The following is a 22,773-nucleotide window of genomic DNA, read 5'->3' as shown; positions in this document are numbered from 1 at the left end:
AACTATCAGAAACTGGTAAGCAGGGAACAAAAGACACTATTAAATGTAAGTTTATTTCTTTTGAACAACAATCCCTTTCTAGGAATTTACTGCCCAAAGCACATCAAAAAGTCCAACAAACATCAACAAAAATCAAAGAAAACACAGCATTATGTGATCATAGAAAGCAGTCACAGCTTTATTTAAAGTAAAAATTTTGAAACAAGCCCAAAGGTTCTGCAATGGGATGAACTTACAATACAGCCACATTCCCTGACTTTATAAGACCAAGAATGAAAAGCAATTAGTATTACCAACATGGAAATACAAAATGCTATTGAATAAAACAAGAAAATCAGGTAATTTAGTTTATTTTTATTGGAGGATATGACAGAAAAGTTGCAAAATACGTAAAGGTAACTTTAAAATGATGATAAACGTGTGTAAGAAAAAAGCCAGTACTGGGGCTAGAAATGTAGTTTAGTGGTAGAGTGCTTGCCTAGCATGCATGAAGCCCTGGGTTCGATTTCTCAGTACCACATAAACAGAAAAAGCTGCAGGTGACGCTGTGGTTCAAGTGGTAAGAGTGCTAGTCTTGAACAAAAGCAGCTCAGGGACAGTACCCTGGCTTTGAGTTCAAGCCCCAAGACTGTCAAAAAGAAAGAAAAAAGAAAACAAGCCAGTACTTTGACAGCAGGGGCTCAAAGACACTGGGTATCTGGCAAGACAACCTGACAGAACACTAATCACAAAACAATCATTTTACATAAGCTTTATTATAAATACTGGAAGTAATTTTTGCAGATTACACTTGAACATCTATAACTTAGAAAAGATTCTTAATTCAAAATAATGGCATCAATACAATACACTCTTGGTGTTGACCAATATAAAGTTTACTCTTTCAACCTAGAATCTTCTAACTATTCATTAACCATCCAATATTCAATGATTACCATGACTCAACTTTATAAAGTGAGGAAACTCTTTTATATATTTCAGGTAACTTTTTCAAATATAAAACATTTATATGAGCAAAGAAATTATAAGAAAAAATTTATAAATCACACTAAGGACTTGATTTAAAGGCTGTGTATATAAAGATAGAGAAATGCCTTTCACCTTATAAAGTCTGCACACTGAAGATGCATTCATTCTTAGTCAGGTGACAGTCACCTGCAGGTTCACAAATGTCACTTACTATGCATGAACTAAAATATATAGATATATATGTGCTTAACAAAGCAGTTTTGAAGACACAGGGAAATGGATTGTGCCCACGTTCAGAGCAAAGCTTCACAGCTGCTCGCAGGGGCTCGGATCGGCTCCCACCCTCAGAAGGACAGGATGGTCTTGTTAATGATTTCCACGGCCTCCCGGACCTCGTCCTCTGTGATCACCAGTGGAGGTGCGAGCCTGATGATGTCACCATGCGTGGGCTTGGCCAGAAGCCCATTATCTCGGAGTCGAAGACACACCTCCCAGGCATTGTAGTCTAGGAGAGAGAAAGGATTGGTCATTGTACAGGAAGGCCAACAATTATGTTTGAACACAGACAGTCCCCAAAAGAGAATTCCCAGGGGCTGGGAGTTTGGCCTAGTGGTAGAGTGCTTGCCTAGCATGCACGAAAACCAGGATTCAATTCCTAGGTACCACATACATAGAAAAAGCCAGAAGTGGTGTTGTGGCTCAAATGAGGTAGAGTGCTAGCCTTGAGAAAGCCCAAGGACAGTGCTTAGGTCCTCAGTTCAGTCCCCAGGACTGGCAAAGAGAAAGAGAAAGAGAAAGAGAGAGACAGAGACAGAGACAGAGAGACAGAGAGACAGAGAGACGGAGGGAGGGAGGGAGGGAAGGAGGGAGGGAGGGAGGGAGGGAGAGGAAGAGGGAGGGAGGGAGGGAGAGGGAGAGGGGGAGGGGGAGGGAGAGGGGGAGGGGGAGGGGAGGGGAGGGGGAGGGGAGGGGGAGAGGGAGAGGGAGAGGGAGAGGGAGGGAGGGAGGGAGGGAGGGAGGGAGGGAGGGAGGGAGAGAGAGAGAGAGAGAGAGAGAGAGAGAGAGAGAGAGAGAGAGAGAGAGAGAGAGAGAGAATTCCCAGTACCTGTTCAACAAAAGAGCCCATTGGCTGGACTTTCAGTACTTCTTAAAAGTTAAGTTACTCTGATTTCTCTGGTACACACAGAACTGGACAGAGGTGTGGGTCTGAACTCAGGGTCAGGGCAATGCCCCTGACCTTTTTGGCTCAAGGCTAGTGCTCTACCACTTGAGCCATGCCTCCACTTCTGGCTTTTTGTCAGTCTAAATTATAGATAAAAGTCTCTAGAAAGCCAGGTGCTAGAGGCTGATGCTTGTAATCCTAGCTACTGAAGAAGGATGAAAGCTGAGGAACACAGTTCAAAGCCAGTCTGGGCAGTCCACAAGACTCATCTCCAATTAGCCACTCTAAGACTGGAAGTGACACTGTGGCTCAAAGTAGTAGCATGCTAGCCTTGAGTAAAAAAGCTCAGGTGCCCAAGTCATCCGTTCAAGCCCCATGACTGACCAAAAATGTATCTGGGATTTGTCTGCCCTGGTGGGTTTAAACTGTGATCCTCAGATCCCAGGCTCCTGAGTAGCTACAGTTATAGGCAACTTTTCATACTTACCCTTAATAGAGCCTAAAGGTAATTTTTTCTTTTTTTTTTTATCCTGGGGCTTGGAGTCAGGGCCTGGGCATTGTCCATGGGATTTCTCAAGGCTAGTACTCTTACCTTATTTGAGGCATAGCACCACTTCCGTCTTTTTCTGTGTATGTATATGGAGGAACCCAGGTCTTCCTGCAAATTCTCTACCACTACGCCACGCTCCCAGCCCCCCTGTACATTATTTTATTTCCCTGCAACTTATCACAGGAAGGGTGGGGTTTTCCACCTCTGGTGTCTCATTAGTGATCAAAGCTTCAGATTTGGAGTATTAATAGATTTTCTACTTAGGGACAACTGGCCATAATTACACAGGAACTAATGCCTAGGAACTTAGGGCAATAGCCCGAGTCCATGCTTACTACACATCCCACAAGTGGCTATGTCCCTGGGCATGACAGCTACATTCTCAGCGGTCCCAGCCCAGCCTCAAGGCAGAAACACCATCAAAGCAGAACTTCTGGGGTAAAGCCAGCCTGTTTCCTGTTTCAAAAGCTCCCTGGGTGATTCTGAAGTATAGCCATCTCTGAATGGCTGCTTTTGAAGGAAGGGTTATCATAAGAACCCCATCAAGGAGCCCTCAGGGGTGATGAACAATGCATGGAAACACCAAGCCTGGCATCAAGGAGCTGAGCGTTACCATTGCTTCCATTACCACCAATGCCTCACTCCTACAATGGCTTCCAAGCCCTCCAGGTACGAGGCACTCAAATGAGGAAGAATGGCCCAGAGGATGCCCCCAAGGACAGTGCTCCACACCCTACCCAAAAGGAAGTAACTCCAAATGTCTCAGAGGAATATCAGTTTATTGTGCCTTCATGGGAAAAAGCACTACCAATGCATTCATAAATCACTCTCCTGAAAGACTTGACTGACAGGCCAAGAGCCTAGCTGATGGTTCCAGGGGACGAGAGGACCCCTCCCACCCTCACTTCCTTAAAAATCAGCCAGAACTACTAACAAGCATCTCCATGTACCTTTGGTTTCTCTGATGACAATGGCGTTCAACAACCCCTTTCCTCTCACAGTGGCTACAATGTCTGATGGCAGCTTCTGGAGTTCACTCCTCAACAAAGTCCCCATTTTGTCTGCATTTGCAGCAAGGTTCTCTTCTTCCAAAACCTACGTGTGAAAAAAATGTTATGCAGATGAAAGGGTGTTCAGATTGCTTCCTGAAAGTCTACACACAGGAAATACCCAATTACACCAACAGCCGTGGTAACTTAACTTCCTTCACTCATGAAAACACTAAGCTTTACCTCCAGCCCTTAAAATCCTTAGAAAGCTTGTGGCTTAGCCAGAGAGGCTTAGGAGATGGGTCACAGAGTGTGAATGCTACTAGGACCAGCTGGGGCCTAGGGGCCCTAACGCCTCAAAGAAATCCGCCATCTGCTAGGAAGGCAACCAGTGGACTTTTTTTAGATTGCCTTGCTACTCAACTCTTTCCTCTATATATATCATGTTAAGTAGCTGGCATTCTTTTCATGTATTTGTGTGTGTGTGCACACGCCAATACAAGGGTTTGAACCTGGAAGGCCTCATGGTCTCTCATGTTTTCTCTGTCACTCTACCACATGAGCCACACCTCTACTTCTGGCTTTTTACTGCTTAACTAGCAGCAGTAGTCTCGGGGATTTGTATCTCGGGCTGGCATCAAACCCTGATCCTCAGATCTCAGCCTCCTAAGCACCTAGGACTCCAGGCATAAGCCATCGGTGCTGGCAGTCAGTGGCCTGTTTAATAAGGTTCTCCTTACACCAGGGCCCACGTGGACACTCATCCACCACAGTGTCTTTACCTCAAGGGCAGCAATGGCCACCCGGCAGCCCAGCGGGTTGCCGCCGTAGGTGGACCCGTGCTCCCCAGGCTTGATGGTCAGCATTATCTCATCATCGCACAGCACAGCAGACACCTGCAACACAGCCATGTTTCTGGGTTAGTTCTCAGACCAGCAACACAAATACATGAAGTAGATAAGACATTGGCATCAAAAACTTCAACAAGAGTTTATTCTGTCTCCCAAAGGGCCAGTAACAACCTGAATAATACAGAACAGTTTTGAAACTTACAGAGAAGAGAAAAGCTGTTTTGCCAATGATGTATTTTCCAATAACTAGGGTAAACTTGGTCTAACTGTTCGGAAAAGACAGTTGTGCACTCATCTCAACAAGACAGTCTACACAGCAGAAATGACCTTGAAGTACCCTTCCAACTAGTGCTAGTTAAGGCTCTGGAATGCAAGGCCAAGAAAAGAGCTACAACATTTCTCCACGCTCCTCAGTCAACAAGGAGCAGAGTCATGGCTCTGAGCACTGAATAAAAGGAGACACAGAAACAGGGGTACTTCTAAGGTCAGATGCTCCAGCCAACCAAACGCCACATACTCCGTTCCCAGTCAACATTAACTATGTGGGTCACCAATGAAGTAATTTTACTACGGCTTTTTGCTGGCCTACTACCCGCTTGGTAAAAGCAGACCACTCAAAAGGCATTACTCTCATCATCAGTGGATATAAATGCTTATTTTTTGCTATTCCCTCACCCAGTGCTAGCCACTGCTGATATGAAAATATTTTAGAGGGCTATTTCAGGAGAAGAAGGGAAAGAAAGATTCGACACAAGACTTACAGGGTATAACCCGCCAGAGAGTGCCTTTCCAAGAAGAACTATGTCAGGTCTGACATTTTCATGATCAACAGCCAGCCATCTTCCAGTCCTGCACAATCCACTCTGTACTTCATCAGCAATGAACAGGACCTTTCGGGAAGCAATACAACATTGTCATTTGCTTCCTCAGGGATCTCATTTCACTTCCTTCTTGACACAAATGAGCATGCCCTCCAATCTATGCAAATGTTTAAACTACCCACTCAATTTTATTAGAGTGTCCTATAAAAATCCGTAGACACCTTATTTCCCCCAGGGGCCCATGTGTCCTGGCTCTGCAGGGAGGAAAGACACTTATGCAAATGTTGAGTTTTTTTCTGGCATACAATTAAGTTAATTCTGGGAACACATGCTCTTATCAGATTTATCAGATTCTTTCTGGACTGTCAATGGCACACAAAATGCATAGTATGAGTTTTGGTGGGAGACAGGGCAGCAGGGGACACAGGAAGGATTAAGAGGTCCCCAGAAAGGGAGAAAACACTATGTGGGCCAGGAGGTCCCCAGCTCTGATCAGCGTGGATTCTGGGGTGTCCTAGAGACCAAGAAGTGAATGTCTTGGTTCAGATTTCTAAGCAAGTTCCTAAACATGGGACGATAACACCCCCTAGTGGGCAGAAGATTTAGTCTTTGCACATAACATAACCTGTCAGCAAAAAGAGAAGAGGGGAGTCAGGCTAGGGGGTGGCTAGGCAGCATCACAAAGTTAGCATGGACCACCTGATGCTTGGTGCAGAGTTCCCGCACTCCTGTGAGGTAGCCCGGATCCGGAACAACTACACCAGCTTCACCCTGAATTGGTTCTACCATGAAGGCGGCAACATTTGAATCCTGAAGCGCTCTCTACAAAACAAACAAACAATTTTAATCTCTCCCATATTTGGAGAAATCATACATTGCATATTTTCCTCTAAAAACAAGAAATTGGGCTTTGTACTGATGTATAGTTCATCTCACTGACATTAACTTCACAATTTGAATCATTAAATTACAATAGTTCTATATTTTCCTACTACATAAACATATGACAGATGAACCCTAATGCAAATGACCTGTGATAGCCATTTTAACACTTATTTTTATTTTATTATCATTTACATTCGTAAGGAGTGACATTCGTAAGGTAGTGAGTACATTACTTCTTGAACATTGTTACCGCTTCCCATGTTTTTCTCCCACTTCCAACATATTGTCTTGTAAATATCACTGTTATACTGTTTATGCTTTGTCCTTTGTGGTACAGCCATTTTAAGACTTTTTAACAAAAGTCCTCCATTTGGGTCTGGAGATACAATTCCATGATAGAGCTCATACCTAACAAATAAAAGGTCCTAGGTTCTATCCCTACTATCACTGAATAAAGTACTTCATTTTATAATTTTACTCCAAACAGTACTCCATATTTTAATTTTACAAAATAGGTAATACCCAAGTTATTATGAAAGACAAGACTCTGATAATGGTTGGCTGGGCGCAGAGGGTAGTCATAGTTCTCCCTGCGTTAGAAACAAACCAGCCATTGCTAAGACAAAGCTGAAACACTGGCCTTACTCAAGTTCATTTTCAAGGTTATGTAATGTTTGTTGTCATCTGTCTTGCAGTAGAGTGGTGGACATAGGACCAGGCACACTAGGTCAGCACTCTACCACTGATCCATGTCCCTAGTCATCTTTAGTGGTATTTTTCATATTAACATACTCATAGGACATAATTAATGCAAATATTTCCTATTTACTATGAGTCAGTACCTCAAGTGCAGGAAGGTCATTATATGGGATGATTTCAAATCCTGGCATGAAGGGTCCAAACCCATCATAACTGGTTGGATCTGTGGAACTAGAGATGGCAGACAATGTTCTACCCCAAAAATTTCCAGCTAGAATGGAGAAAGGAGCAGTGATTATCCCAAAGAAATGCACAAACATCAAACACACACACACACCCCAAATTAAACTAAACTGGCACTGGTGGTTCACACCTATAATCCCAGCTATTCAGGAGGCGGAGATCTGAGTATCTCAGTTCAAAGCCAGCCCAGAAAAGTCTCCATGAGACCCTCATCTCCAAATAATGACTCAAAAAACCAAAAGAGAGCTGTGGCTCAAATGATAGAACACTAGCCTTGAGCACAAAGAGGCTCAGAGACAGTACCCAGGCCCTGAGCTCAAGCCCAACAACCAACCAAAAACAAAAACAAAGGCTTGCTAAAAACCCCCAAAGAGTTTTCAATTTTTAAAACAAATTTTGATATTAAACACCACAGTTAATCTGACACTGTATTTCAGGCACTCTCTATGAGCCCCTGGATGGTCAGAGGCCTGGGGATACTTTTCTTAGATTCACACCAACCCCCAATAATCCAGTCCTACCAGTTGAGAAGCTCAATGAATGTTTTCAAGATAGCAGAAGTGCATATATGAAACTGATAGGAGAAAATGGGTATCATTCATAGAGAATTATAAATTTGTCTTTAAAAAGCTAATACTGCAAGCTAAATACTCTTTAGAATACTTTTTCTTCCTTTTTTTTCTTTGTAGTACTAGCATGTGCACTATTGAACTTGCAGGGCTGGCTTGCTTGGCTTGTGTTCTACCACTTGAACCATGCCTCTAGCCTGGCCTTCTGTTGGCTGTTTTCTGTCTGGGCTAGCTTCAGAAATCCTCCAGATAACCTCCTGAGTACTGGAATGACAGGTGTGACCCACATGCACTGACGGGAATACATTTTCAATTTCCTTTAGAGCAAAGGCCCTCAATTAGGCAATCCAAAACTTTTACATTTTGCCTCTCGGTTATTTATTTACTTATTTTTGCCAATCATGGAGCTTAAACTCAGGGTTTGACCACTGTTCCTGAGCTTCTTTTGCTCAAGGCTAGCACTCTACCACTTGAGCCACAGTGTCACTTCCAGCTTTTTCTGTTTATGTGGTACTGAGGAATCAAACTCAGGGCTTCATGCATGCTAGGCAATCACTCTACAGCTAAGCCATTCCCAGTCTATCTCACTTGACATTACAATCCAACCACTGCTGAAACAAGACTGGAAACATTGGCTAATGCTACATGACAGACACCTACCTTTCTTCATTTTTTAAAAAATTTATTTAACAAACATGACTGGGGGCAAACTGCCTGCCTCCAGGGCATTTCTGTGGTAAGGAGCAAACACAACCAGCAAAGTAACTGAATTAGGTAACTTCAGATGGGGTTAAATTTGAAAAGAATTACACAGAACAGGAGAGAGATTGGAATTTTGCCACAATTAAGAATGCTTTTCTATATTACTACCTCCTCTGCCAGCAATTAATTGTGTGTTGGATTGCTGTACTTTTAGCTTCCTGGCATCTCGAAGTAGTGTTCTTACAAACATTTCTCTCACCGTATCCCTCAGCTATGAGTAGCAACAGATCCTACTCATCCACAGATTATGAGCCTGACCAAGCTTGTTTAGGAGAACACACTGATGAGCCAACAACCCAGCTTGTCCTCTTCCACCTAGCCTCATGTGTCTCATGGTCCATTCTCAACCTTCAGGGATAAGGGACTTTCAGTTGGGGACAGGCTTCCACTGTCTCTCCACCCACCTTCTTTCACACTCAGGTGAAAACATCTTTGAACCCTTTGCTAATATGAAAGAGACTGGACACAGTCTGTAAGAATGAAAATCATCAGGAATACCATTTTTGTTCACAAGAGTTATGTTATCCTACAACTAAGACACAAAATTGTAAAGTGCCATGTTACAGCACAAAGATTTCTTCTTTGCCAACACTAATCGATCACCTCAACTACCAACTGCCTCTTACCAGAAACTGCACTCTGAATTCTACTATGTTACAGTTTATAACTCTATGTGTTTACAAGGCCAGATATTTAATAATTGCAAGCATGACTCTGACCTTGGACAATAATGAATCAATACATACTTCGATCTTTTTTTTTTTTGGTTGGTTGTGGGGCTTGAACTCTAGGCCTGAACACTATCCCTGAGCTCTTCAGCACAAGGCTGGCACTCTACCACTTGAGCCACAGCACTACTTCCGATTTTCTGGTGATTAATTGGAGGTAAAAGTCTCACAGACTTTCCTGCCCAAGCTGGCTTTGAGCCGTGATCCTCAAATCTTAGTCTCTTAAAGTATCTAGGATTACAGGTGTGAGCCACTGGCACCTGGCTTTTTAAAAATTAAAAATCAAAGCTTATGATGTAAGAACTTACATAGAATTTGGTCTCTTTACCCAGAATTCATCTGGATTAACTGTTAAGACTCCTTACCCAGAATTCAAGTTAGTTCTATTAACCAATGCCCCGAAGTCTGTCAGAGCAACTTCAAGCCACTTTTTCCCAATAACCCCTAAGTACTTAGCACAAGGGCACATCCAATATTAAGGCTCAAATGTAGCACAGTGGTACAGCTTATATGCACAAGGCCCTGAGTTTTATCTCCAGCACCCAGGAAGGGAGGAAAATAAGGACAGGCTCATATTTAGAAATAAATCCCAAAGGAAATCCCTCACCAATTTTTATTCACAAAAGTATAAAACCATTCTGCAAATAGCATAATGTAGCCAGAAAACACATTCAGAATTATTATTTATTTATTTTGCCTAGCGCTTGAACTGAGGGTTCAGGCACTTGTCCCTGAGCTTCCTTTGCTCAAAGCTAAGCCACATTTCCAGCCCTAGGAATATTTCATCAGTAAATTTACATAGTAAATGATGTTGCATGTTTAAAATCCTAACCGTCAATATTCAATCTCACATACCTGCGAAAATGATCTTTGCCTTGTACTTCTGAATGCCCTTCACAGTGTAACCCCAACGACGGGCAAGCTTGCAGGCAGTCTCTCCAGCCTCTACTCCTATGGGGATCGAGATGCTCAGGTGTCAGTGTTTTAAAGCATCAGAAAATGAGATTGTTTTCTCAGGTATCAGTCAGTAATGAACAAATAATTTACCTGTATTCATAGGAAGCACTTTCTGGTAGTTGAAAAGCTTAGTGATGTACTCCTCGTATTCACCAAGCACATTATTGTAGAATGCCCGAGATGTTAAGGTCAGCTTGTCTGTCTGACTCTTCAGGGCATTCACAATCTTGGGGTGACAGTGCCCTTGGCTGACAGCACCATAAGCACTCAAGAAGTCAAAGTACTTTCTGCCTTCTACATCCCACACATAGATACCTAAAATATACAGGGAGGGAAAATGACTTTAGAAAGCTACTGTATGGACAGTGAGACTCATCTCCAATTAACAACTAGAAAACCGGAAGTGGCACTGTGGCTTGAGAAGTAGGGTGGTAGCCTTGAGCTGAAGAGCTCAGGGACAGAGCCCAGGCCCAAAGTTCAAGCCTGACAAAATAAATAAATTAATGAATTAAATAAAATACCCTTTAAAAAAATAGAAAGGGGGCTGAGAGTTTGGTCTAGTGGTAGAGTGCTTGCCTAGCATACACGAAGACCCAGGTTCGATTCCTTGGTACCACATACATAGCAAAAAGCTAGAAATGGTGCTGTGGCTCTAGTGGTAGAGCCCTAGCCTTGAGAAAATCCAGGGACAGTGCCCAAGCCCCGAGCCCAAGCCCAGGACTGGCGAAAGGAAGGAAGGAAGGAAGGAAGGAAGGAAGGAAGGAAGGAAGGAAGGAAGGAAGGAAGGAAGGAAGGAAGGAAGGAAGGAAGGAAGGAAGACAGGAAGGAAGGAAGGAAGGAAGGAAGGAAGGAAGACAGGAAGGAAGGAAGGAAGGAAGGAAGGAAGGAAGACAGGAAGGAAGGAAGGAAGGAAGGAAGGAAGGAAGGAAGGAAGGGAGGGAGAGAGGGAGGGAGGGAGGAAGGAAGGAAGGAAGGAAGGGAGAGAGGGAGGGAGGGAGGGAAGCTACTGTATAACACCAAGTCCAAAGTCCTACTATTTATGTTTATAGGGAAGATTTGTTTTAGCTTGATCATAATAAACTACTGTGCAAGTGCTTTCTGTTCGTTTTGGGGTTTTTTTCTTTGAAATACTAAGGTTTGAATTCAGGACCTTGGGTTTTCGGCAAGTTCTCTACTACTTAAGCCACTCCCTCAAGACCTTTTTGCTTTTGCTATTCTGCAAATAGTGTCTCAATTTTACCTCAAACAGCCTGTGCTTCCTCCATCACTTGTATAATGGGCATGCACTACCACACTGGTATTCTGTATAATAGGCATGCACTACCACACTGGTATTCTATCAGTCTACCTCTAAAATATACATTTATAAGAATACTATGTAAAAGCTATAAACTCTGGAAGAATAATTTTAACATTTAAGAGCCAACATTTAAAAGAGAATTGATACATAACAGAATAGTCAAAAAGTAAACCACATTTAAGGACCAGGAGTTTGTCCTACTGGTAGAGTGCCTGCCTAGCATGCATGAAGACCTGGGTTCGATTCCTTGGTACCACATACATAGGAAAAAGCTGGAAGTGGTGCTGTGGCTCAAGTGGTAGAGCTCTACCCTTGAGAAAATCCAAGGACAGTGCTCCGGCTCTGAGCTCAAGGCCAGGACTGACAAAAAAAAAAATTAAAAAGAAAAAGAAGAGACCACATGTATCTCATGGGAAATTAATATTCAGCATATATTAAAAATTCAAAAAAATTAAACACTGAACAAATAAACCAGTCAAAATATGGGTAAAGTGAACTAAATACTTTTCAAATGAAGTACAAATGACCAATAAACATATTTTTCTTTAAATGCTGTACATCCTTAGCCATCAAAGAATGGCAATCAGACTACACTTGAGATTCTACTTCCCCCACTCAGAATGGACACCATCCAAAAAACAAATGCTGGCAAGGATGTGAGGAGGATAGAGGCTCTTATTCACTATGGGAATATAAACTAGTTCCCCTACTTGTGGGAATCTGTGGAGGTTCCTCAAAACATTAAATGTAAAATTTTCCCATTTGTACAGAGGGTAAATGCACTATATTAAATACATGAAGTCTTATCTACATGTGTGTGATCACAGAAACAAAGTATTCTCTAAACAATGAAAAACAGAACTCCTACATGATCCAGCCATAATACTTCTGGCCAAAGAATCAAAGTCTAGACAGGCACCAGTTCACACCTATAACTCTAGCTGCTTGAGAGGCTAGATAAGAGAAGCATAGTTCTAGGCCAACCTGGGCAGAAAAGATTCCCTTTCAACAGACAGCCAGATGTGGGGGTGCCTGACTGTTCTCCTAAACCACATGAGAGGCTGTGATTGAAAAGACTAGAAGAGTCATGGTTCCAGGACAGCCTGGGCAGATAGTTCCTCCTGACATCAAAGCTAGGTATGGTGGCCTCACAGCTGTCATCTCAGCTAAAACAGAAGCCCAAATTAGAGATCCAGGGCATACTCCAAGTACACTTCAGGAAGGAAGTCCCTATCTCAAAAATAACCAGGATGGAAAAAGGGCTAAAGGTATACTCAACAATAGAGTGCATGCCGATTGTCAGGCAGAGTTCAAACTCCAGCACTGCCAAAATTAAAAAAAAAAAAAAAAGTACATAAGAGAGAAAGAAAAATTAGGCACTTAACTTGGCAGATACTTATTCAGATCTACAAATGTGCACAAAGTTCAACATTGTCAGTTATCAGGAAAATGTAAATCAAAACTTCTATGAAACACTATCTCATAAACACTATCTCTAGCATGAGAAAGCTTATGAGAAAAAATGACAGCTAAGCAAAAGAAAACAGTACTTTCCATATTTCTTGAGGATAACCATGTGTCCAATCACCAGTGTCCTGTAGCACCTAAGATGCCTCCACTAGCCAATCAGAAGGGCTGAAGGAGCCCTACCTGTGAGACACTGGCTGCATCTGGAAAATGGACACTGAGAACATCTAAAAGCAACTAATTTTTACTGGGTAGAAGGAGGTCTTTCAGAACATACCTTTTCCTCTCTCCAAGGCCACAGGTAAAGGATGGTAATTGTGTGCCCCATATTTCGATTCCCGTTCAAAAATGTACTCAGAGGATGGAGGGCCTTGCACTGTCTTTTTAGCTGCAACAGATGTGGCAGAAGTCACTGAAAAATGAATTCCTCGACGAAGCACAGCAGCAGTCTGTAGATGCGCTAGTTTGGAGAACATCATGTGTCCTTTTGGTAAGAAACCACAGACCTGTCCACAGGAAAGCAAAGGTATGAAAGAGTAAAAACCTGTCCGCAGTCCATCCGCATCTGTTGAGCAACAGCAGTCAAGACTCCAGCATGATCTTAGGAGATGGTGCCTGGTGCAAAGCAAAGATCTCAGGGAGAACAGCAGAGTCATGTGGTACAGTAGAAACTCCACGCCCTCCTTCTTTGTGCAATTTAACTCTGTTCTGGCACATAGGTAATTAAGCAATTAGGAAAGAATTTGGTTTCACAAGACTAGAGATCATCCCAAAAGGAAAAGGGGAAAAGGATCGGGGCGGGGTGACTTTGGGGAGACAGAAAGATTTAACACCAAAGACAAAAAGTTACAATCTGCCACTTAACCATGAATAGCCAAAACTTCTGCAGCCAAATGTGTCATAAGCAAAGAAGGGCAGTATTGTCATATACCGTAAAAGTAAAAACCCTAGGGGAAAAGGTGTGGATTGGTAAAGAGTCTTACATGGCTTTATCAAAAAGTTGAACAAACAAAAATCAGGCTACAGGGGTGGCTCAGCATGTAAAAGATGAAAAGCAGGCACTTCTTAAAGAAAACACACTGCCAGGATGGTTTCTAGAGCCTTCCTCCTCCCCACCCCTGTCCTCAAAAAACACATGCCAGAAAAGTAACTGAAGAAGAAAAGGGTAATTCCGTTACAGTTAATTGTGAGAATTTCAGAATTAAAAGCTGAGCATCTGGAGCACACTGGGCAAGCTGGTGTTACCCTTTCCAGTCCTCACCAGCCACTAGTGTGCCACCCAGCCCACCACTCAGCACCACAAGCCACGAGGGAAGACTACACTGTACAAGAAACTGAGGAAAGGAAATGAGGGAATATGTAGACTGTGCGTGCGTGCGTGCGTGCACGCGCGCGCGGGGTGGGTGGGTGGGTGGGTGGGTGGGTGTGTGTGTGTGTGTGTGTACACAGGAGATCCTTGTTATCTGCAAGGACTCAGCCCTTGAAGAAAACCCACACAGCTCAAGATGCCCAGAGTTCAGTGCTGTCCTGAACTGCAGATGCCGGATTCATTTTTCCCATAATGCCACCCAACTTCGTCTACAGGCATGATCCCTTTAATACTTTTCCCATTTTCACATCAGCACTTTTATCTTGCTTAGGAGGCACCATTTGCCTTTGGTGAGACAAATTTTCAATTAAGGGCAGGCAAACCTTCAGATCACACAATTTCAATACAATTAATGAGGTAAAACTGGATAACTGAGAGCATATATACACATATGGGAATTTAAATCTTTTTGCTTCTGAAATGTGTTGTTTAAATGTATTATATTTCGAATAGGTTTGGCCCAAACTATGTAATAAATGGACAAATAAATACACTTACATCCTTATTTTCAAACAGACAAGTCCATTCGTGTTTCAACAGAGCATTTTCAAGGACAAGTCAAACCACACAGGATCTCACCGCATTCTTGAGTTGAGCTGCCAAACTAGCTAAACACAGTACTTGGAGCTTGACTTCCCTTTCAACTTGGCTCTACCCAGCAAATCCAATGCGTTCAGGAATTTTCAATTACTAAGAAAAATAAAAGCAGCATGCTGGCATGCCAAGGCCTCACCACCCCTTCTTCCCACGGTCTGGACATGAATACAGATTTGTAACCTGAGCTCCAGGAATCATCTTCAGGTGGTCCAATCACCCCTAAGATACAATGCACACTGGCTGCAGAGAGCCATAACGCCCACCAAGTCTTAGCTCAAAGGGCTATGTATTTACAACCAGAAACTAAAAATAAAAGCTCTGTTGCTAGCAAAAGGTCCAAGTTCTAAACAGAACTTCCCCCAAGGACTACTGCTAGGTCTTAAGGAACCATTTGTTTCTCAGAGCCTTAACATTCTACTCTGTACAAAGTAACTGTTTGACTTACCAAAAAAAAAAAAAAAAAAAAAAAAAATTAGAGTTTGCCTAGCAAATTAGAAAAAAATCAAACTAGGAAAAAAATAGAAATTAGGAAAACAACAACAAACACAGGACTCCTAAACAATGTTGATTAGTATTCTATACTGAGGCAGCTTACTGAGCCTAGATGTAACCATTATAAAAGCCTTAGAATGGGCCAGGAGTTTGGCCTAATGATAAATGTGCTTGCCTAGCATGCACAAAGACCCAGGTTCGATCCCTAGGTACCACATACACAGAAAAAGCCGAAGTGGTGCTATGGCTCAAGTGGTAGAGCTCTAGTAGTGCTAAGGCCCTGAGTTCAAGCCCCAGGTCTGGCAAAGAAAAAAAAGAATTTTACTCTCATACTTTCATTGTAAAGAAATATTCAGGAATATAGAGAAATATCAGTACGTAAAAGGTGTTCAGCAATACCATACTTCAACGTAACCATATATACGTTAATGTATAATCATTTATTAAGTAAGATATTTTAGGATACGTTCAAATAAAGGAAATAAAATTTTAAGTGTTGTTGTGTGGGCCTATAATTCTGCCACTTGGGGCCAGGAGCGTGACCTAGTGATAGAGTGCCTGCCTAGCATGCACAAAGCCCTGGGTTCGATTCCTTAGTACCACATACACAGAAAAAAACAGAAGGGTGCAGTGGCTCAAATGGTAGAGTGCTAGCCTTGAGCAAGAGTGCTCAAGGACAGTGCCCAGGCTTTGAGTAAAAGCCCTAGGACTGGCAAAAATAAATAAATAAATAAAACATAATAATCCTAGCACTCAGACTTCGAGGCAGGAAGATCTGGAGTCTGATTCTAGCTTGGGTTACATACCAAGACTGTGTCCAAAACAAAAAGCCGAAGAGGGAAAGGGAAGGGTTAAGAGGGCAGAGGACTAGGGAGAGGAATAACACACACACACAGAGGACATTCAACTATACAAATCACACAAAGAAAAATGGTCACAAAAGACATGAAATGGCCACTGTGGCTATCTTTAGACAATTCTTTTCTACCTTTTCTACCATAGCATAAATTAAATTTATGATCAAAAAGAAACAGCAGCACAAACTGAATGTCAGTCTGGGTTGTCTGATAAGGAGTAAGTTCAGGCAACAAACAAAACTAACAGGCTTTTTGAAAATGGTGTAATTAAAAGAAAGGCAGAAGTCACTTTCCTAAGAGAATGAAGTCTTTTTTTCCCTAAAAATCAAAACATTTTTTATTTTCAAGTTTAAAATTTCATAACACAGGCTGAGAGTGTGGCCTAGTGGTAGAGTGCTCACCTAGCATACACGAAGAACTGGGTTTGATTCTTTGACACCACATACAAAAAAAAAAAGCCAGAAGTGGTGCTGTGGCTTAAGTGGTAGAGTGCTAGCCTTGAGAAAGCCCATGGACAGTGCCTAGACCCTGAGCTTAAGCCCCACAACTGGAAAAAAATTATAACAAAGCTTGTCAGAAACAAAATTAAAAACAAATTGCAGCAGACACTTGAACTGTGCCGATAAGGAAGAACAGCTCAAAGCCCGTCCTCCTCCCCAGAGCCTTCTGGTTAAGTCCAGCACAGTGCATCACCAAGTTGGAACTGGATGAAAGTCCAACAGAAAAACTATTATAGGTGACAGATTTGCTACCAACATTTGTAGCTCTGGGCTGTCACTACTGGCAGGGAGATAAACAATAAGGGGCATTTTAAAATGTCACTTTGAGGGGAAAAAAAAAAAACTCCAAACGGTATCTTTTAATTAACAAACTGATAAGAGACTGCAGAAGGCTGAGAATTGGCAGCCCAAGTTACATAGTGAAACCACGTCTCAAAAATAAAGCAAATAAACAAAAAAAAAACACAGCAAGAAAAAGAATCTTTGAGACTATTTAAAGTCAACATTTTCATTCTGAAATGGATTAAAAATTCAATTTATCTGCCACTTCACAAAGCTTCATTAAAGAGTAATTTATAGTGACAAATGAACAAATAAATTTGTGTTTTCATTCAGGATGGAAAAAGTAAATTAGTTAATAGTCATCCTTCCCATTTTTAAAGATGAACTCTGGCTATTTAACTGGGAAAGATCTCAAGTTGTAGACAGGGCAATATCTTGAGTCCTGAAAATACATCACTAGTATTCACTTATCTGTCTTTGGCACCACGTGAGAAATATTAGAATGGAATTAAGATGTGCTTTAAAATAGCCAACATCAGGGCCGGGAGTTTGGCCTAGTGGTAGAGTGTTTGCCTAGCATACACAAAGACCAGGTTCCATTCCTTGGTACCACACACATAGAAAAGAGCTGGAAGTGATGCTGAGACTCAAGTGGTAGAGCTCTAGCCTTGAGAAAGCCCAAGGACAGTGCCCAGGCCCTGAGTTTAAGGGCCAGGACTGGCAAAAAAATAAAATAAAATAAAATAGCCAACATCAATAATATACTTTTGCAATACAGGTTTGGAAAATCATAGGAGCAGGAAGTACTAAGAGTTTGGTGACCAGGATTTAAATTCTGACTGGGGCTCTGAAGAGTACTTGCAGGAGATTTTGTCCATTTTTCTGAGCTTCAATAATTTCTCCTTGTAAAATGTGGTGAGAATCAGTCCAAGGGTGTTATAGAGGACTAAAGAGTTGTGTTAAAACTACAAGCCCAGCAACAAAGTAGCCATTCATTTGGCTTCTTTCTGTCCTTAAATTCACAAGGGCATTTGCCAATTTCTACAGTATTAAAAAAAAAAATCAACAGTGCTATGGTTTCTTTTTATAACTTGGGATTTTTTTCCTCTAAAATAAAAATTTCAGCCAGGCGCCAGCAGCTCATGCCTGTAATCCTTGCATTCCAGAGAACTGAGGGTTGAAGGCAACCTAGGCAGAAAGACTCCATCTCCAAAATAACCACTAAAAAGCTTGAGTTGGAGGGGTAGCTCGAGTGGTACAGTGCCAAAGTCAGCAAGTAAAATAAGTACAAACTCTTGAGTTCAAATCCCAGTTCTAGCCAAACACACACACACACACACACACACATATATACACATACACAGATACCTATGTATGTGTATATATGTGCATATATGCATGTGTGTATGTTTTTAAATTTTTACTTAACAGCTGGGAGCTGGTGACTCACACCTGTAATCCTAGCTACTCAGGAGGCTGATACCTAAGGAACTCAGTTCAAAACCAGCTGGGGCAGTCAAATCTAAAGGACTCTTCTCTCCAATCAACCAGCCAAAGAGGCAAATGTGAAGATGTGATTCAAGGGGTAGAGCACAAGCCTTGAGCAAAGAGCCAAGTGATAACAGGAGGCAAGTTCAAGCCAAAATGGGGGGAAAAAAATCCAAGAGTCAACAAAAAGTGAGTGGGCCTATCAAGAGAGAATAGTTCCGTTACCTGTTGCTAAGCAAGGTGAGTTAACTCAGATGCTTCCCTAGTGACTTCATCTGAAGCTTGTCTTTTCATCAAGAACTCACCAGACTAGATCAAATGTCAAAACAGTATAAGCCCTTGTCCCATACAGCAAAAGCATGCTCAGGCCCTGGAAATAAGAACAAATTGCTTGGGACAAGCTATGCACTTTTAACACTGAATGTTTAAGAAGAAGAAACAGTGCTTTGGGCTACCATTTACCCCACTTCCCAAACAACTCTTTAACTGTTTCCACAATATAGTTCCAAAAGCTGCTTTTGAAAGTTTGTTTGACCTACATGTTTAAACACTAGGGTTTTTTTTGATTACTCTAAAAGAATAATCTGTGTAAAGTCATCAAAAGCCATTGAAAACTTCAACTTGAGAAGCAAATTTGTTTTTGCTATTGTCAAATATTTACTCTTCTAGAGGTAACCATTCACTAATACCGCCCTCATTTTTAAAGTATTGCCAACAAGTGTTTTTACAAAATCAATATTCTGGCTAAATTTCAACTCAAGCACATCAATGACAAATAACTGAAGAATTACTACTAAAAAGGAATCAGTGCCTGGTTTTAGTGGCTTATACCTGTACTCCAAGCTACTCAGGAAGCTGGGATCTGAGGATCAAGGTTCAAAGCCAGCCCAGGTAGGAAAGTATGTAAGACTTAACTCCAATAACCACAAAAAGCTGGAAGTAGAGCTGTGCTTCAAGTAGTAGAGCTCTAGACTTTAGAAAAAAAAGAGATTTGGTCAACACATGGCACCCTCCACGTACCTCCAAAATTCCACCGATTCATAATTATTTTTACATGCACGGGTTGGACCCAACCTCAAGAATTCCATAAAGTACATTAAATATGCACATAAATATCTGTAATAAGGCAGCTCTCCAAAATGCAGAAGATATATAAGGAAGTCTCTTTGAAAAAAAAATACCATCTTAAAAAAAATTTACTCTTTACCTAACATATAATTGCAACTTTTTTTTTATTATCCTGGAACTTACTTTATTTCTATTTATTGGATAAACATACAGAAAGAAGCAAATTTTATCCTTGAGCACATAGGCCTTGGATTTATCAAACTGGGTTTAAATTCTTTTTTTTAATATATTTTTATTGTAATTAATAGAAGGGTTACATGATATTTGCCAGATAAATGGTGCCTTAATTCCCACACATTGATACCCTTTCACATGTCATGGTCCCCCATTCCCTATCCAATTTCAGATAACCAAATACAATTATATCCGATATATCAGATAACAAAGTGAGATAGTGTAACAATATGAGATAACCAAGGGATAATTGCAACTTTTATAATTCAAAAAATTTAATTTTTAGCCAGGTGCTGGTGGTTCACACCTGTAATCCTAGTTACTCAAAAGGTTGAGATCTGATGATTGCGGTTCAAAGCCAACCCAGGCACAAAAGTACATATGACTCTTCTTTTTTTTTTTTGCCAGTCCTGGGCTTGAGCTCAGGGCCTGAGCAATGTCCTTGGACTTTCTCAAGGCTAGAGCTCTACCACTTGAGCCTCAGCACCACTTCTGGCTTTTTTCTATGTATGTGGTACCAAGGAATCGAACCTGGGTCTTCATGCATGCTAGGCAAGCACCTTAACCACTAGGCCAAACTCCTGGCCTAGATATGACTCTTATATCCAATTAACCACTGGAAAATTGGAAGTGGTGCTATGGCTCAAAATGGTAGAGCATTAGCCTTGAGCTGAAGAGCTCAGGGACAGCACCCAGGCCCAGAGTTCAAGCCCCATGAGTACAAAATAAATAAATAATTTTTTTTTTTTTTAAAAAATGCCATCTTAGGGCCGGGAGTTTGGCCTAGTGGTGAGTGCTTGCCTAGCATGCACAAAGACCTGAGTTCGCTTCCTTGGTACCACATACATAGAAAAAAGCTGGAAGTGGTGCTGAGGCTCAAGTGGTAAAGCTCTAGACTTAAGAAAGTCCAAGGACAGTGCTCAGGCCCTGAGCTCAAGCCCAGGACTGGGGGAAGAAAAAAAAAAAGCCATCTTAGAAATTCTTACATCGCCTTGTACAAACTTTTTTTTTTTTTTTTTTGCCAGTCTTGGGGCTTGAACTCAGGGCCTGAGCACTGTCCCTGGGCTTTCTCAAGGCTACTACTTGAGTCACAGCACCACTTCTGGCTTTTTTTTTCTATGTATGTGGTACCAAAGAATTGAACCTGGGTCTTCGTGCATGCTAGGCCAAACTCCTCCCACCCCACCGCTGTACAAACCTTTTGAATTAAAAATAATAAAATTATTTAAATGAGTGTGGTGCAGACTTGTAATCCCAGCACTGAAGGAGGAAGATGGCAAACTCGGACCAGCTATTTTTGTTGCCAAAAACAAGAAGCCTATTTTTTTTTTAATTTGGGGGAGGAGGTTTCTTGGGGTGAACAAAAACGTCCTGAAAACCTTTAACCCAAAACAATAAGCTGTTATTTAAATCTTGGGTTTTTTTAAATTAATAATCTACTTTCATTGTTTTCAGTCACAAACTAGCTTCTTTACTACTGCTTCTTCCTCTCAGGAAAGAAACCCAGTGCTTATTTTCCAGTCGGTAAAGACTGGGTTGCAATCTAACCAAGTTCCTGGTTCAAGTGAAGAACTTCTTACAATGCTGATAGGAGAGAAACTGGAGATGAGTAGTCCTTGACTGCACACCAAGGAAGGTGGGGGGGGGGGAGGAGGAGGAGGAGGAGCAGGAGGAGGAGGAGGAGGAGGAGGGAGGGGGCCGGGCGTGCCACTGAAAACCCCCACAGTGTCCTTGGGTTCGGGAACGTTTGCCGAGCAGCGGGAAGGGCGCGGCGTCCAGGCTGCCATCCCTGGGCCCCATCTAATTAACGACCCGCCGCCCCCTTCCTGCCGGAACCCGCACGGAGGCGGGGGTTGGCTGGGGGGGTGGGAGGGGAGGACGGCGAGGGGAGGCCGCAGCCCGGCTGGCGGCCCGGGGTTGGGGCGGCCCGGGGTTGGGGCGGCGCGGGTCTCCTCGGTCACGGAAGCAGCGCCCCGCCCTCCCATATCCACCCAGCACCTTCCCCGCTGACACCGGGACCCAGGGTGCCCGCGGTGCCCGGCGCCCGCGCCTCCCCTCCGGAAACCCCCGAGGCGCACCGGGACTGTCTGGGCGGAGGCTCGGCCCTCGCGGGCCGCGGGCCAGGGGCCGGTCGGCTCCGCCCGGTCTGGCAGACGGCGGTGCCACCTCCGCAGCCTCTCCGGGCCGCGAGTCTCCGGGCCTCCCTCCCGCAGGTTCCCCGGGCCCCCCCGACCCCCGGGTCCGCCCGCTATCAGGCCCGCCACAGCCGCGCACCGGTGGGGGCTCCGGGCCGCCCGACTCCAACCTCTCGAAGCCCGGACCCGCGGGGACTCCGGCGGAGGACCAGCGCGCCACGGAATCCCCGAAGCGGCTGGACTACGTGGCCCGACGACCCCGGCCCCAGCGCACGGTGCCCGCCGTACCTCAGGGCTCCGCCGACGCTGCGGAGGAGAGCGGGAAGGCGGCGGCCGAGCGGAGCGGAACGGCTCGGCGCCGCGCGTCACACTACTTAAGACGCGCCGTCCGCCCCGCCCCCGGCCGCGCTCGCCGCCCATTGGCTGGGGGGGAGGCCGAGCACCAATCGCGTGAGCCCTGCGCTCGCCCCGCCCACCCGGCCGCGCGGGGAGGCCGCGCGGGGCGGCTGCGGGTCCAGGGCCTCGCCCGGCGGAACCGGTGTGGCGGAGGGATGACCACGGCCGCTCTGCCCGGGCGCCCCCGGACTGTGCGGTCCGGGAGACCCGTCCGGTGTGAGCCGGAACGGGGGTTTCATTACCCCGTGTGGGGTAACACGTTAGAAAACCCAAGCTCCGCGGGAGCCTCTCCGGAGTGACCGGCCGCGCGGGGAGGGCGGGTCCCGGAGCCCGGGCTGGGCCCTCCGCTGGCCCGCTGAGAGCCTCGGCACGACTCGGCCTGTGGGGAGCCCCAGACCTCGGG

General features: G+C 43.7%; 1 protein-coding gene across 1 annotated transcript; it reads right to left on the bottom strand.

The window, feature by feature from the left end:
• Positions 1-149: 149 nt before the first annotated feature.
• On the bottom strand, positions 150-22,323 carry Oat (ornithine aminotransferase). The gene is made up of 10 exons (XM_090345669.1): positions 22,263-22,323; positions 13,230-13,458; positions 10,276-10,500; positions 10,084-10,179; positions 7,070-7,197; positions 6,042-6,164; positions 5,283-5,411; positions 4,453-4,566; positions 3,632-3,776; positions 150-1,474 (listed from the first exon to the last, which is right to left on the bottom strand). Exons 2-10 carry the CDS (start codon positions 13,429-13,431, stop codon positions 1,314-1,316), a joined length of 1,323 nt encoding a protein of 440 aa, XP_090201795.1. The 5' UTR covers positions 13,432-13,458; positions 22,263-22,323; the 3' UTR covers positions 150-1,313.
• Positions 22,324-22,773: the final 450 nt, after the last annotated feature.

This window comes from Megascapheus bottae, chromosome 15 (assembly GCF_031878675.1).
Source record: "Megascapheus bottae isolate mThoBot1 chromosome 15, mThoBot2.hap1, whole genome shotgun sequence".
NCBI lineage: Eukaryota > Metazoa > Chordata > Mammalia > Rodentia > Geomyidae > Megascapheus > Megascapheus bottae.
Note: the sequence above shows the minus strand (reverse complement) of the source record. Positions and strands in the feature narration are given on the sequence as shown.